The 17,241-nt window shown below is 37.8% G+C and overlaps 2 protein-coding genes across 8 annotated transcripts in view; one reads left to right on the forward strand and one right to left on the reverse strand.

The window, feature by feature from the left end:
* nrxn2b (neurexin 2b) overlaps positions 1-17,241 on the forward strand; it is a 1,247,190-nt gene that overhangs the window by 401,353 nt on the left and 828,596 nt on the right. The gene's annotated exons all lie outside the window — the stretch shown is intronic.
* LOC119772159 lies at positions 11,467-13,945 on the reverse strand. The gene is made up of 4 exons (XM_038268485.1): positions 13,137-13,945; positions 12,881-13,042; positions 12,696-12,788; positions 11,467-11,914 (listed from the first exon to the last, which is right to left on the reverse strand). The coding sequence occupies exons 1-4, from the start codon at positions 13,662-13,664 to the stop codon at positions 11,585-11,587; spliced, it is 1,113 nt and encodes a 370-aa protein (XP_038124413.1). The 5' UTR covers positions 13,665-13,945; the 3' UTR covers positions 11,467-11,584.

Below are 17,241 nucleotides of genomic sequence, written 5' to 3' on the forward strand. Positions count from 1 at the left end.
ATCCGATCTGGGTTAAACCAATGAGCAGAACCAAACAGGATCTTGTCTCTTTTTCCTTCTCGCTTTGATCCGAGAGCTTTTTAGCATCGGATATCCACAAACAAACCAACTATCCAAAGCTTTTGTCAGACATTTAAGATGTGGATATAGAGAGCGCAACAGACGGATGTCAGCTAGGTGATAAAAAAGCGAAGTAGAGGGGGTGGGGGGCGTTCTTCTCTGCTGAGAGAGCATAATGGATCTGAATTTAATCAGCAATCAACATTAATGTTAATGTCCTCGTGTTTATTCAAATTAATCATCAAGGACATGGCCACGCCCCCACCCCCTGTTCCTATAGCACTAGGATTTGACTCTATGCTGCCTTGGCAGGAAAACTGATGATGAATTACTCTGTTTATCAAGTCAGCCTCCTTAACAAGCCTGCTGACGGCTCCATCTCTATTCCAAATGACATCTTTGGCTTCAGTGGAATTGTTGTTTTGATCCTGAAGATCCCCCTCCCTATTTTGTTTGTCATCTGAATGAAGAGTGAAACCACAGCTAGCTTCAGTTAATGGATAGGTGTGATCCTGAACCCTAATGCATTTCACTTTACATCTCCCTTTTTGGATAAGTGGGTGAGTAGCGGCGAAAGGAGCAGTTATATGGAAGTAAGGAAGCCGGGGACTGCGTAAATCCCAGGGTATCTTTTCTGGCAGCTAGAGTAAACAAAGATTAATGTTCTTCGACTGATTCATCAGAGTGGAGCCGTGCTTAGATAAACAAGATGTACTTAGGATATTGAAGCTCTGTTCACAGTGTTTGTTGTCAAATATTTCTTTAAGTTCAGCTGAGATCAGTATTGTTTTTCCTTTACAAGAGCCATGGTCAATGTTCGCTACAAGAAGCGTGTGGCTGCTCCCAAAGATTTAAAGGATGCATGTTCAAAAGAACTAGATCAAAATGTAAAAACTGACATAATTCTGTAGCATAAATGTATTTGTTAACAGATTTAATCTTCTTAATTAAAAAAAAAATCACCATATAAAAATTTGGTGCATGTTACAACACATCGACTGGTATCTTTTCTTTGCCTTTGACTATATAAATGCTTGCAAAGACTTGCAGAAACTTAGGACTTGATTAGCCTGTTTAATTTATACAAATTGCCTTTTGAGCAGATTATAACATCTTCAATCTCAATGTTAAAGGGTTAATTTTTTTCCAAGACAGTTTCTGTCGGAACTTTATAACTATTTTCAGTTTTTTTTCCAGACAGGCATTGCTTTTTCGTTTTTTTTAAATGCAGAGATTGATGTTTTGATGTAACCTGACTCCACCAGATGGATTTGCTCCGCATATCCATCTGGAAACCTTCCATGGAAGTAATTTTGGGAAGGGGCAAAAATACTGGTTAGCTGATTGGCCTATGTTGGTGATAGACGGGCCAAATAAACCAATCAGATCAACGAAGCATATGACGTACTAACAGCCAGGCTACTCTTGCCGAAACCAGTTGGGAGAAGAGCAAAAAACATCTTTTCCCCTGAGAAAAGCCTCCAGAGCAGTGTTTTGCTCTTCTTTCAGTGAAGAAATACTCTGTAATTCCGATAAAACTTGCTCGATAGCCACGCTAACGCTAGTTTCAACGGCTGAAGCCGCCATGTTCTTTAGACTGAACTGTCGCGCTTCTTGTTGCGTCACACCTCAACCCGCTTCAAAGCCAACGCTGATTGGACGTTCGTTTGGTGAACTGCTCAAAAATGTTCTTCAACACAGAGTCTCCAGACTGATTAGCGAGTGAAACCTTGAAAGCTCGTGAGATCAGGATGGTCTCACGAGGCTAGTTTTGATGCACAAAAAAGATAAAATTGTTTAATTAGCTTCATTTAGAAATTGATTTCAGAGGTAATTCATCATTTAAGGAAAATTGCAACCCTTTTTTATTTTTATTCTGTGGCTAAAGAAGTTTCCAAAATCAGAACCAACAAATAAGGTAAAAAAGATAAAACTGCTAGTGAAAGATGCTAGTTTTGAGTTTGAACTGATAAAAGGGGAATCCCGTTATAAGGTGTTTAACCTAATTGACAAGAGGTGAAGGTTTTTGGCTTGGATCACAGAAGATAGGTCAAACGTGTCTACCTGTACTGTAGGTTAAACTAAAAAGAAAAACATTAAAGATTCATTAACTACCAGCCTCCTATGGAAGATGTATGAATCAGCATGGCAAAAAAAGAGGTATAGAAAGCTTGTGGCAAAAGAAAAAAAAAGCAAGATATCACATACCACATTTGTTGTATGGGCCATTTATCATGTACAGCTGGAATAGGAGGCAGAGAATAGATGGAGGTGTGAAGTGGGGCAATGAAGGAGAGGCAGGAGTGATGAACAGTTGGCCTATCCCATCAAGGATGCCTTCTAACCTGTGCTACAAAAAGGAGCATCCATCACACTGGCAGGCGGGAGTGCTTTACACAAATGCATGAGAGCTCGAACACACAGCACACATCCTGGGCTCATACACACAAAGGGCACGGTGATCACAGCCAGAGGTTCCATTACAGCATTACCTGCAGAGAGATGTTCCACTGAAACGTTGTTAAAGTGCACACACGGAGCAGGAATGTGCTGCTTTTTCATCACGTTCTTCATCAGTTCAATTTCAGTTCCGTGCCTGTAAGGTTCTAAAGTTTGCAACGGCATGCAGGGGAATCTCAATGTGACACAGCGAATCGTTTACGTTGAGCACAAAAGCAAATTTATTTTGATCTGATAAGCTAATTGTTTAAATAACTACAGAGAATAACACTTTGTTGTTGTTGTTTTTTTTTTCTTTTTATTTGTATAAAAAATTCTGATGGTGTCCATAGAGACCTGTAGCGGTTATAAGGACAAGTGAAAGAGTTTTTACTTTGCTCGAGAAAAAAAAACAAGTGTTCAGTCAGGGTGGTTAGAGGGCACAAGTGAAAAAAAAAAAGAAAAAAGAATAGCACTCTTTGTATGTGTTATGTGTTTATCATTGTACACAGATACACATGCACGCTGTGTACGCCTCTGCATTTTCAGTTTCACTGCAGCTTTTCTATCCTCAGAGGAAACACCTTTGTTTTCCACGTACTGCAGGGCAAGCATTTATCTGCTCAGCCCTGACACTCACCCAGCTGTGTGTCAAATGAAGCACACTGGATGAGTCTGTATTTCCCTCCTGCGTGTGTGTGCGTGCGTGCTCAGATTGAAGCCTGTTCATCTGTTTCCTGTATGGTCGGCCTGTTTTCGATATGGGGACGCAAGTGTCGCTCCCAGCTTGGCAGATGTTTGTGCTAATGCCGCTCGAATGTTCACTCTTAATCATGTGGGCTCACGTCAGACGCCCTGCTGCCGTTGCAGTTATGGATTAGTCTCTTCCTGCTATTGACTGCTGGTGAGGCTGAAGGCTGGAGAGAGGCTGATAAAAGACACCTGAGTGTGTGTGGTGCGCCACAGCTCTGGCTGTGGGTTTTATTGACTACCTGACCTAATCAACACTCGGAGCCAAAGGGAGATCTTGTTAACAGCCATGTACTGTTTAGATGCCTGCATGATGCAGCAGTGTGGACATTGGGGTGGTAGGTGTTTAATGTCAGTGTGTTTACATCTTCGAGAAGATAAAAGCAATACTAAGGAACCAAATAAAAAACAAATGCCAGACTTATTTCTTATTTTTTTTGGTATATTCTTCTGTAGCTTGGTTTGCATGGGAACGATAAGACAGATATTTTTTACTCATTTTGCAGAGGAGACAGGTGGTGTTATGCCAGATTCAATATCCATAAAGCATCTGTTCAAAGTCATTGGCAAACATAACTGCAGTGATGATCATTTTCATCTGCTTCACCAATAAAACAAATGCCACATTAGTAGCTTTGGAATTGTTTTCATTATTTTATGGCAAAGATATGCGGATAATACGTTGTCTGAAACGGTGAACATAAGCGTTGTTCTTTTACAGCTCAACTGTGCTTTCTAACAATAACAGTTCATTATATGTCACTTTATGTTAAAGTGATTTCAGAAACGTTGATGAACGTCAACCTAACCTTTAGACAGAAATTTTGATAGTTTTAAATACAAAATGGAGTATTTTTAAGAATTACTTACTTGAATTACTTGACAGTTTTCTTTTATTGTGAAATCTTTTACTTTAGTTTATAGCATGAGAAGAATTTAATTTAATAATCTTGTAAATATCTTTCTAAGAGTTTTATTAAATTCGTTGAATTTTGTTCTTTTGATTTCGAGATTCGAAATTTTGTTCAATTCTTAATTTAGAGCTCAGTTTTTCTTCTCTGATATGGTTTTAAAAGCTTCTTTGTTAAAACCTGGCTTAAGTCCATTAGTTTTTCGTGAATCCCTGGCTAGTAAGAAAGGTGATTGTGGGAGTACGACAAAGCATCGGGACAAGACTCTGTGGTACATTTACAATTTATGGACAAAGGACATTCTTTTGAGGACCAGAATGTTCACATTTTTGACAAAGAAAATATTTGGTTTGAGAGGAGTTGAAGGAAGCCATCTATGTTAAGAAAGAAAAACCAACCTTAAACAGAGGGGGTGGACTCAGATTTCAGCTTTCAAAAAACTACAATGCTGCATGTGTGTTGATTCCTTCCTGCTATCATCGCAACCCCAACCCCTTTACAGGGAAACGGAAGACCTCATCTATTTAGCCAGGCCAACAATTACCTTTAATGACCCCCTTTCAGAGACATAGACAGGTATGGGGCATTGCAGGCTACCAAAGAAACCAAACGACCCCATTCCAAAGGGGTGGACCCAATTTCCATTTCAATTTGAATTAATTAATTTTCTAAACAAGAACAAGGCTTTGTTAGGCTACTGTATAAAACCTTGAATTCACTGCTATGTCTGACATTTGGAATTGAAAAAGCTTCCTGGTTGGGAAGCGAAACATCTTCAAACTTAGAAACAAAGTTCAGTGGTTTGTTTTTTAAATTTTTTGGAATAACTATGACCTGGATCATTGAGAACCTTCACCAGCATAGAGTACAACTCCATTTGAGTACATACTCACTTCTTTTATTCTGTATTTAAGAAATATATATAAAACAAAATCAGTTTCTTTTTTCATTGTTTCTATGTTCTTCAGGGTTTTTTTTTTGTCACGATTTGGTTATGGTTTGTTTATCCAAAAGCAGAGGCAGGAAGGCACAGGTGAGATTTCTTTGTGATTTAATGAATGTGAACTGAAAACAGAGGCAGGTAATTCAAAATCAAAAATATGAAAACAAAGTCCAAATAAACGGGAAACCAGAATCCAAAAATCCAAAATGAAAACCAAGTCAAAACGTACTAAAATCCATGGAGACTTCAGGGGAATCACTGTAACAAGGAGGAAGGCTCAGAGAGACGAGTTGGAGGAAGTTAGACGAGGACCCAGCAGAGAGGAACTGAAGAGAGAGCATTTATAGAAGACAGAAACAAAGAGAGGGCTAATGAGCAGATTGGGAACAGGTGAGCAGAGAGCAGAACAGAAAGGGAGCCAAGGAAAAAAGGGGAACACAAGAGGGCAGCAAATAAAAACCTGGAAGACTGAAAATAACTACAAAACACAACGAAATTGGAATTAAACTACTAAGACTATAAAAACATGGAGCAAAGTAAAACTAAACACTCAAAAAAAGACAGTAACTAAGAAAAAAAAACAAAGAACACAATAAAATAAGAATTAAACCATAAAAAACTCTAAAACAAAGAGCAAAGCAAAACTGAACATCCAAAAGAAAAACAAAACATAACAGAAACCTAACATTTTTATGCTACCTTGTTCTTCATTTTTGGTTTTATTTGCTGTTTGGCACAGTTGACGCATTTCAAATATGGCAGATTATGACCACTAATGAAACTGAAATTTTAAAAAGGGCACATATGCTGTTTTTAGTCACACAGTTCTATACAGTAGAGTTATTATATAGTGGATTGCTTTAGATAATACGTTTCACAGCAAGTTTTAAAAGATCTTAAGGCAAGAGGCCATATGCTATGGGAAGTGTGAACGTGGAAGCGGAGAAAAAGCAGGACAATTAGCATAAATTCCTCTGTTTGACAGTGTTTTACCCCACAAACACAACCATATTCACTCATTTTGTGCTGCATTTATCTTGTTTGACTATCAGTAACTCTTTCTAAGTGGCCAAAAGCATTTATCAATAATGTATTTGATGTATGTTTTAATCAAATGCAACAGATTGGCTCACCCCTTGTTTATTGAGAAGAACAGCCAAATGCATTGCAGTCTATACCAATTGTTGTTGTTTAAGTCTGAACCCACTGAGGTATAACGTGTTATACAAGGATAGATGAAGGGATTTAATTGTGCATTGGCATTTTAGTCAGTAAGCACTTCACACATAAACGGAAAAGATTTAAAAGAAAAGCAGAATATTTACAGGTCCAAGATCACCTAAAAAATTTTTTATACACATTTTATAACAGTCTTATGTGTCTTGAAGCCTGGGTATGAGATTCACAAATGAAAAAAAACAACACATTTCCCCTCTCTAACTGTCTTTCTCCACCTCTTAGCATCCCCAATATGATGTCATAAGGGGAAATATGCTTTCCAGAGCGGTCTGTGCAGCCCAGCGGTTAAGCGCTGACCTTAAAGGAATAGTACACCCAAAACATGATTAGCCTTCATTTTCTACTCACCCCCATGCTGAACAACACTCTGGAGTACTTTTTTGATATCTCAAATGCATCTGGAGATCTGGGAGGCTTCTTGCTGTCTGCTGACATTCAAATAATGGAGGTCTATGGTGCCTGAGGCAGAAAGTTCCATAAAAGTCCACAAAAAACGTGTCAATATTCCTCCATACTGCTCGTCCAATGTATTCCAAGTGTCCTGAGTTGGTAGCGTCCATAATTTACTCGAAACGAAGTCATTTAGAATGTTTTTAGAGCATAAACAGTAGTGTATAGGATTTCCTAAAAGCGCGTTCACGAGTCTACGGAAACCGCGGCAGACCAAACCAGACGAAAGTGCGCATTCAGCTCGGCAAAGAACTCATGCTCTTCCTCAACACTGAAGTCCTCAGACATTTTTCTTTTGTTGTTTCTTTCTTTGCACAGGTAAACAGCACATTTCTTCTTCTACGCTTGCATTATCGGCAGAGCAGACGCTGAATGCGCACTTTCATCTGGTTTGGTCTGCCGCGGTGTCCGTAGAGTCGTGAACTCGCAGGCGCGCGCTTTTAGGAAATCCTATACACTACTGTTTAGCCTATAAAAACATTCTACATGACTTCGTTTCGAGTAAATTATGGACGCTACCCACTCAGGACACTTGGAATACATTGGACGAGCAGTATGGAGGAATATTGACACGTTTTTTGTGGACTTTTATGGACCTTTCTACCTCGGGCACCATAGACCTCCATTATTTGAATGTCAGCAGACAGCAAGAAGCCTCCCAGATCTCCAGATGCATTTGAGATATCAAAAAAGTACTCCAGAGTGTTGTTCAGCATGGGGGTGAGTAGAAAATGAAGGCTAATCATGTTTTGGGTGTACCATTCCTTTAATGTATTACTCTGTGCTCCTTGGCTATCTTAACAAACTCTGACTGTTTTGTCGTGATTGCAGGATGTGGGGGCGTGGCCATCAAGAGGACAGGGACATGCCCCCACATAAGCTCATAAACCATCAATATAGACAGAGTGTTTAGGTCTGGTTGCTATGTTTGAATATGCACATACTCAGCATCTTGATTTTATAAACATGGGAAAGGTTTCCGAGAAAAATTAGTTCTCTGGCTTGGTTACATCTGATTGGACAAGATCAGTTCTGCTACTCATGTGTGAGTCAGCAAAACAATGGTAAACAGGGCAGTTCATAAAGTGGAGCCAGGTCATGATGACCCATGAGATGTTTATGAAAGAAGCTCATTGGCCGAGTGTGCTCATGTGTTTATGGGGAAAAGTATAAAACAGTGTTTCACTGTGTAATATGTTGAAGATCCTCAGAGATATGTATGTGATTAAGGGTGGCTGTTAATTAAAAGCATCTGCCCATTTGGCACTTAATAGAGGACCGTGGTTGAATACTTTTTTCTTTATGAGGTACTGTCTCTCCCACAGGGAAAGTGAAAAACAGCTTGTCTGGAGGAGGGCTGAATAAGGAGATTTTTGGTAAAGGTTGTCTGCCTAATATGAGAGGCATTCTCCTGCACAAATGGCAAAAACATGCCGTTGGAGCCTCATTGTTAAGATCTTTTTAGTTTCAAATGTGGAAAAATATGGAACCTTTAAAGCACTGGGGAATTTATTAACAAAATACTTCAACTTTACAGAAAGGATACTTGTTAAAAAACTCAATTTAATTAGACTATCACATTTCAAGCAAACGGCAAACACAGAATTTATTTATTTATTTTTTTACCGTATTTTCACGACCATAAGGCGCAAACAATTGAATATAAATGTTTCACTGTCAGACTCCTGCATATGTGTTTAGATATACCTGTCATCATTTAAGGTTCTTTGAGTTATTTATTCATTTAGTATCCTATAGTTAATATGTTCCCAGATCTACTTAATTCCATCATGCTTTCATTCCCTCTCCACAATGTAATTTGCTTTTTCACTCCACCTGTTGCTTTACTCATCAACTCATGGGAGCCACCTGTTTTTGCTGCCAGACATGCTCCTCATTTTTCATTCTTCCCTGCTGGATTATCTTCAGTTAAGTGCTGATCTCAAGTCAGCTCTTTCCTCATGACTATCTGTAAGTTTTGGGCCTATTATTAAATTCTTCAATTCTTGCCTGTCTACATATGATTATTACCTTAACAGCTACGTTATCTGACATTCTCAGAACAATGGTGTGCTACGTGAAAGGAGATGAGGAAATATTACGGACCATATACAGGACTTAGAAGGCAAATGCTGCTTTTCACCTTTGGTAAAAGAAGGTCAAACATGGCGACTTTTTTAATCATTATTCATCTTTTTCTAAGTTTTTCAAAGGAGGTTCCAACTTGTTAAGCCCAAAGTGTTCAAGAAGTAATTTCTGCCTAAAAAAATACAGCAAGAAAATAGAATACCTAACTACACAATAATCAGGTCTAAAAGCAAAACATTTGTTACCAGCATTAAACGTAAGAGATAAAAGACTATATTTTCCAGTGAAACCTGTATCAAAACTGTTATTATTGATTATAGACCAAAATAAGAACCTTTTTTGTAGCCTCACCAAAAGCTTTTGCGAATTACAGAATTAAAGTCCTTTTAAAGACACAGGCGACATTGTAGTAAAATCAATGTTTTACTGCAGAAAAATAAAATCTGAATCAAGCAAAGCATATTTAGAAGCCCATTGTGTCAGGTGGAGCTGTAAGTTTAGCCAAATGTCATAAATTTCTTCCAGTAATGACAGTTTACTCAGGGAAAAAAAGCCAACCTCCGACTTATTCTGCATATAACAGAAGCTTTGGTCATAGCATCTACATTGTATTGTTCAGAGCAGTTCCTATAGCAAACTGTGCACAAAGCACAGAGGTTATAAACCTGACTGCTACTCTTACAATCTTCATTACCTACAGAAATTGCATCTCCTGACAACGTCTGTCTAGACTTGCAATAGTTTTCTTGAAGCTGTCTAATTCTTCCACGAGGGGTGGAGCAAAAACAAAATTGTGTCTTGCATTTTAGAGGAAGCATCCACCATGTTTGATAGAACCCTAGATCAGGCATCCCCAAAGTCTGTCCTTTGAGGGCCGCTGTCCTGCAGTTTTTGGAGGTTTCTCTGCTTTAGCACAGCTGATTCTGATGATTGTAGTCCAGCAAAAGCCTGTTAATAAACTATCAATGTAAATTTGCTGTGTTGGAGCAGGGAAACCTCTAAAACCTGCAGGACAGTGGCCCTCGAGGACAGACTTTGGGGATGCCTGCCCTAGATAACAAATTTGTTTTCAAAGTACCGTGCAACCAAAAGTGTCGATGAAAATACACAATGTTTTTTTATAAACGATGAAGACTTAAACTTCTGTATTCTTGAAGGGATAAAAAGAACAGCTCAGTTGGAAAGATGGAAAACAAGCTCAGCTTCTATGATAGGCACCAGGTCATATGAATCTGTCCAGTTATCTGGGTTATATGGAACGATCCTCAGAATGTTTCAATATAGAGAACCTTCCACACAGAGTGTAGTTTGTCTGGGTAGGATCCCTTGCCTTTCTTTTTTTGGTTGTCCATTTTTTAAGCACTTTGCGTGTCTATTTCTGACAGTACAACATCAAAATGAGCAATCTAACAGGAGATCCCTCTTTTCCATCACCAGTGTTAGCGATGGTTGAATTCCACACTAAATGCTGTGCTTTCTGGGATTCAAAGCTCTATGGGATTCAGAGCTTTATTAGTTTTCTTTGTTCTCTGGCCACACTGTAAAAATAATTAGGGTGGTTAAACTTAAAAACTTGAGTTAAGCAGCTGCCTTAAAAGCACAAGTTAACACAACTTGAAATAATGTTTTTTTCCAACTCAGGATGGCAAACTAGAAAAGTAGCTCAATTGCTGATAATTCATTGATTAAATATGATACCATAAGTTGAAATGACTAACTATAGAACATTATTCATTCTTTATAAATTGAGTACTCTTGTCAAGTAAAATTACAATCATATTCTATTTGAACTCAAATAATTAAGTTATACCACTTGTCTAACTAATGACTACTAGTTGTATGAACTTCATACTCCAAGTTTAAAGGCCTTGCAAAGTTAAGTTATCCATTCAAAAAAACTTGTTTTATTTTGTTGAAGTAGCAAAAAATTATATATACTTTCAACTCTAATTTTAAAGTTAAACTGACTAACTGTATTCATACCAATTCCCTTTTTGAGTTAATTTAACTCAAGAGTTTAAGGCAGCTACTGAACTTCAAATTGCAATTTAAGTAAACTAACATTTCCAAATATTGCTCACTTTCTCCACTAACAATGCCAAGTTTACCAGTTTTCTAAAAATAATTACACCAATACGCTTCCATTTCAGATTATACATTTTTCTTTCTCTATCAAATATGAGACAAGCCTTAAATCAAGTGTAAAAAGAAAACATTTGTTCGAGACAAGCAGAAGTTTTAACATTTATTGAAGGACCAAAGCAGAAATACATTTTTTGACAAATAGAAATATTTTTTATATAAATCTCAATAAATGCACTTAAAAGGCACCAATTATGAACTCTACCTAAAGTTTTATTGTAAAAAATTTGTGAGGTATGGTGCATTTTAAGTGCATTTTATTGCCGAGTTTCAGTCCTCCATATAGACCATTATTTTACAAAACATTTTAACCACGTTGAACAGTAGCAGTCCAAAGTCAATACAACTAGCTACCATCTCTCAAAAACAGTCGAAAAAGTGCAAAATGATCAGTGTTTTAACAAACTCACAAAAATCCTGAGAGGTTTTTCCACATATTCAGCACAATGCTAAATGTTTTAGTGCATAACCATTAGTATTAACATTTAGTGCATAGAACAAACTGAACAAATTCTTACAGGAACTCTTATTTAAGAAAACAAAACTGTAAACATACCAGATGTTACAGTTTGTACCTCAGGAGTTTGTTTCTCAAACCATGTACTCGAGCTGAGGCCTGGTCTGGACTGATCTTCATCACCACTCTCTGAAGAAACTCGAACGAATACTTCATGTCATTTGGATACTTGAGATTGATACAGTAGATGACACCCATAAGCATAGCAAAGCCAACTGTCACATCTTTAATATTGTGAAGCACAATGGTCTCCTCCACCACAACTGCCACGTCGAAGACCTCGTGTGGGATGGCCCCCTGTTCACTACCTTCACAGGCAATCAGAAGACCGACCTGCATCCCCTTCATGGCATCATCCAGAATATCAGCATGAGCCTTAAAAATAGAAAAGAAATAATGACATTTGTGTGTAAGTAAAGAATGTAAATACTCAGTTATTTTTAAACTGCAAGTTTTTATGCTATTGTGAGGTTTAACAATCTGCATGTTTTGACACTTGTGGGGTTGTATGATGCACTTCTGTTCAGTCAGAGAATAACCTGACACACTCCCAGTTTGACAAAGCATAGAGCATAATGGCAATGAAACAGGCCACTGTTGTGGATGAGGCAAACATCCAGAAGAATTAGACATTGAAAATAAGTCCAACCTGAAAAAAAAGCCTGTTTATGTGTACATATTCAACATATTTTCAGCACTTTACTTTGTCATCAGGTAGTCCTCCTTTTTGACAAACTTTTTTCATCCACAGAACTTGTATTTTCATGCACATGAGCACAGTGTATGGCAGATTAAAAACCCCCATTGTGAAGCGCTGAAATTATTCTAAAAATGTAGGACACTAGAAATGTTTCCATTCTAATGTATTTTTTTTAATCATCAAATTCTTAAAATGTCAAAAGAAATGAAAGAAAATGCAAATCAGGCATGTTTCCATCAAGTGGCTTTGAGCAAAATCAATCATGATAGACAAAGTAATTACATCAGAATTTGATGTTATGCATGGCTGTAGTAAACAGGAAGTAATGTCTCTTAAGGACTAAAAATAAGTTTTTGCAAACACAAATGCTACAAAAAGACTTTTAAGAAATGATATCAAGAAAGAGGAATAATTAAATATGTAAACAGTTTTTGTAATAACATTTGTTAGTCTTACATCACACATCCTGATGACAGTTGATGGATCTTCCCCAGATATGTAGCGTGGCAAACCAAGCAGAGCAGCAGCCCTTCTCCTTTCATTTGTGTCCTGTAAGAGATAAGACATGCAGTAAGATGAATATATTTTAACAAAAATAACAAATTATGCCTAGTTTTCTAGCCATCTTCAGTTCTGCTTACATCTTTTGCAAGGCAGTCCAAAATGTCTTTGAGTGGCTGCTTCTTCCCAGATTTGGTTGCTGCTTTGTAGACCTCCAGCAGTCTCAGAACCAGGCCATCAAGTCCGTCAACAAAAGATTTCAGAAGGTCTGTGGTGACGATTCTTGTAAATTCTGCCCTAATCTGAGGTGATAGAATATAAAACTCATCAGGACACAGTTAACTCAGTATTAAATCACTAAATCTCTTGGTGAAACTAATTCAGATGTGCGATTACCTGTCTCTCATGGAACAGAGCAGGCCATCGGGACATGAGCTCTGTGATGTGTGGTTGATCTCCTACAATGTCTTTCCTACGCTGAGAAAATGTAGAAACCATCAAATCCTCAATCAGCTGATGATTTGGGTCTTTCTTCTGTATTTCAGCCTCCATTATCTTGCGCTTCACCTCCATGTTTTCAGGACTCTGTCCTTCAGGTGGATCAGGACAGTAGTTCACCTCCCCCTTCTTTGACTTTTTGACAGTTTCCCCTTTTGAACTTCCAGATTTTCGTTTGTTTATGACCACCTCAGGGCATCCTGCTGAGCTTAATTTATGCCTGTAGTTTCCCATTTTGAATTTCAGACTGTGAAACCATGAGTACCATCCCTTTTCTGACCCTGGGTCTCGCAGACAGGGATGCCTTTCTACCAGTGTTTTGGCCACATTTTCATAGTGTTGCCTGTCAGGATAAGCAGTAATCTTTGACATACAGTCTGCAAGTGTGTCAAGGATATTAGTCTTCAAAGTTTTAGAAATCACCATCACAGATCCATCCTTAGCATATCTACAATTAGCTTCTTTCAGTTGCAGCTCCACATCATGGGAAAACTTTGGAATCGGGAAGGAGTCAGGCCATTTAACAAAATCTGCACTACTTGGAGAAGAGAGGCTTCCAGTGTCCAGTGTAGAATCCGTGGAGTCATCAGCTGTGAACAATACTTTCAAAGTTGCACGGTCAACAGGAAGGTCTTTGATGTCCGTTAGGTTGCACAACTGATTATTGAAATCAGGATCCTCAAACTGCAAAATGAATCCTCCTCTTAAGGCAAAGTTGGTTCGTAACACCTGGTACAGTTCCTCAACACTTGAGGGGATGTCTTCAATTGAAAGACGCCTGATTTCACTTTCTGAAACTATGACACGCAGCAGCATTGTAGACAACTTAGACCTGAAAAATAGAAAAATTTGCACGTTAAGAATAAGAGCCTCTGGTACAGTGACAAGACACTACATTCATGAGGAGACGAGACAAAATATTGGATTAATGATAACACAAGGTTTTACAATTTAAAGGAATCATCACTGACTAAATGGGGGCTGCACTTTGACGGTAAAAAAAAATGTTTACTTTATCAATTAACTTAACTTGTTACTCAATATAACAATAAGCTTAAAATAAATCTATGAAAAAACAAAACAAAAAAGTATTTTAACATTTAAGATAATCAGTAACAGCATTGTGGGGCAAGGCAAATCTTTGAAATTCAAAGATCTGACTGTAGTAAACAAAAATCTTACAGCACTATCATACTGTTTTATGAGTGTTTTATGCCTAAATTACTACTAAAAGTTATGCATTTGATACATTTGTTATCATTACAGTATATACCCACCTAAGAGAGATATCTTTTTAGATTCCATCATCAACATAGATATCTTTAAACTTTTCATAAGTTGTCTAAAACGGTGTGGAAGTGCCTCTTACTCAACCAATTTGTATTATATTGGCTATGATGACAGATAAGGGCTGACCAGCCATTTTTTAAACCAAGAGCAAGAGAGTAAATGTATATGGGTAAGTATATGACATTTCACTGTTGCCAATCTTCTGCTTAGAATCAGAGACTGATGAAGTGATTCAACACAATCTGCTGTCTTCCTTAGTTTTTTGTAAAGTGCTTTGAGACAAAGTTTGTTGAGACTTGGTGCTATATAAACCAAACTGAAGTGAATTACTGACATCAAAACATCTCAATTGTAACATAAGTCAAAATCTTCAGATTTTTTCATTCCTCATTTGAGTGTTTAATTACTTACAGCAAGTTTATTTTAACAAGAAAGTCTTGGGAGTGACCAGAAGACAGCCCTGAATGAAGTATGACACCAGTGGCACGTAGTCGTTGAGGTCCTCCGGTTTCACCAACAGACACTCAGCAGGGTTTTTTTTCACAAGATGGTAACTCCGTAGATGCTCCACATAGTATGCTGTAAAAGGTTCTATAATGAAGCAAACATTCCTCTCCAACACAATGCATACTTCTAAAATTTGTCCAAAGTTTGGCAATCCACTTGTGCTCCCACTAGAGACAATCATTCCCTTTGAGTACTTGGTCCCATTCAGAAAGACGTGAGGGGTCAGTCCTACTCTGTCAACACTGCTGAACCTATTCAAGATGGCTTGTCTGATGGCAGCATCTAAAACTTCAAGACACATATCAGACACCTTTGCTGTCTCAGTCTCTGGCTTAAAAAGCCTTGGCATTGCAAAGTAATGTGCCAACATAAGTTGATGTCTTGTAGCAAGTGTAAGCAGAATGTTTTTAAAGTTGTTGGCATCTCGCACTGTCTTCTTAAAGAAAGAATGTTTTGCCTCAAACCTGATAGTCCAACACTCAGTTGGAGGTCCAAACTTTGAAATAAGATATGGATAATGTTCAATAAAGTGATGTTTGGGACACAACTTTTTTTCTGGGAAAACTGTCTGCAGCAACTGTCTGTGATCGGATATTTTTGCCTGTAAATAACAAAGTGAGTCTGAAGTGAAATATGAGGTTGACAGTAGCTCCACCAAGTCTTTGAGCTCAAGAACTAATTCCCATGTTTGATCGCCTTCTGGAACAAGGTGACCAATGATGAGCGGAAGGAAGCGCACTAGACTCCAGTTTTCATGTCCGTTACCACCTAGAGTACGATTCCGCTTAAAAGTTGATGGAATCTTCTGAGGCCGGTTTGTTTTGTCAGAGAACTTAAAAGGAAAGCCTTGTATTTTGTCATTGAGCTCATCCAATGTGAAATAGTTCTTCAAAATCAAATCTGCAAGGCACAGACTTAGCTCAATTGGTACAATGCCTTCCAGCACATCATGTAAAAAATCAGGTGGAAAACCTTGGCATGCATGAAAACCAGTCAATCTGTTAAGTGGACATTCCCGTTTCACACCATCAACAGATGCAAGTTCACTCTGGTTCAATACATTTACAGCTTCATCATACAATTCTGATGTTCGTAAAACAAACTTTCCACTTCTGACATCACAAGTCTGTATTTCTTCACGATTACACAAACAAAACCTACAAAATTTTTCCACATTAAAAGACTCTTGGAATCCTCCAAGTGAGTGTGCTGCCAAGTTGTCTGCAGAAACATACAAAATGGTCCCTTTCACATTACAATTAAGCTTTTCTACAAACACACCAACTGTTTGTAGACATTGAATATCTTTTATCAGTGGCTCTAAAACATTATTATATCCATAAGTCTTAATATGTTCAGTCTTGCACAATAAAGCTAGGTAGATTGATGGCAGTGACGACTTATATCTTCTTGGCAAATTGGCAAGAATCCAATAAACACCACATACTTTGTGTTTTTTTCTGGAGGTGCCAATGGGATTACAAACTTCAAAATCGTCAATGTACAAAGTTATGCACAAACTAACATGTTCATGTGAGAGAATTTGATTTGTTTTAAAGTAGTCACCATCCAGACATGACTTGTACGTCCCAGATTTTTCAGATGATCCGTTTACCCTCAATTCATGCAGTACCTCATCTCGCTTTAGAATTTCAGAAAGTAATTTGAGAATGGGGATATAAACAACAGTATGTGATTTTTTTTGTCTATTCAAAACATATTCAACAGGCTCAATGACAGTAAAGTTCTGTCTATAAAATGACTGTCTTTTAAATTCTGTGCCTAAAGGCCCCTCTCTAGAAAATAAAGTGAGTGGGTTTGCACTCTGTAATGCTTCAGTCAAAGATGATGTTAATTCCTCTGATGAGCAATTATGCTCTTTCAAAATATTTTCAATTTTGTGCTGAGTTAATTGTACAGCACATTGACCAACATCAAATAATTCATCAACAATTTCTTGAATTGCTGATTGTGACACATGAAGGACCGCTTGTAGACGAAGTAAAAGGGACGCTATCCTTCGCTGAATGACATTTTGTTCAGGTTGAACTTCAGATTCAGGCAACAATGAATCTGATGACTCTAAGTCATCAAAGTCTTCTTCATAATCATTTACAAAGGCTTCACTGTGACATTTTACAACAAGATCAGGTTTGAAATCAACCAATGTAGCAGCATGATGATATCGACTCTTATGGGCAGTGAA

This window comes from Cyprinodon tularosa, unplaced genomic scaffold (genome assembly GCF_016077235.1).
Source record: "Cyprinodon tularosa strain WSP-4 unplaced genomic scaffold, ASM1607723v1 ctg70, whole genome shotgun sequence".
In the NCBI taxonomy this organism is placed as follows: Eukaryota; Metazoa; Chordata; class Actinopteri; order Cyprinodontiformes; family Cyprinodontidae; genus Cyprinodon; species Cyprinodon tularosa.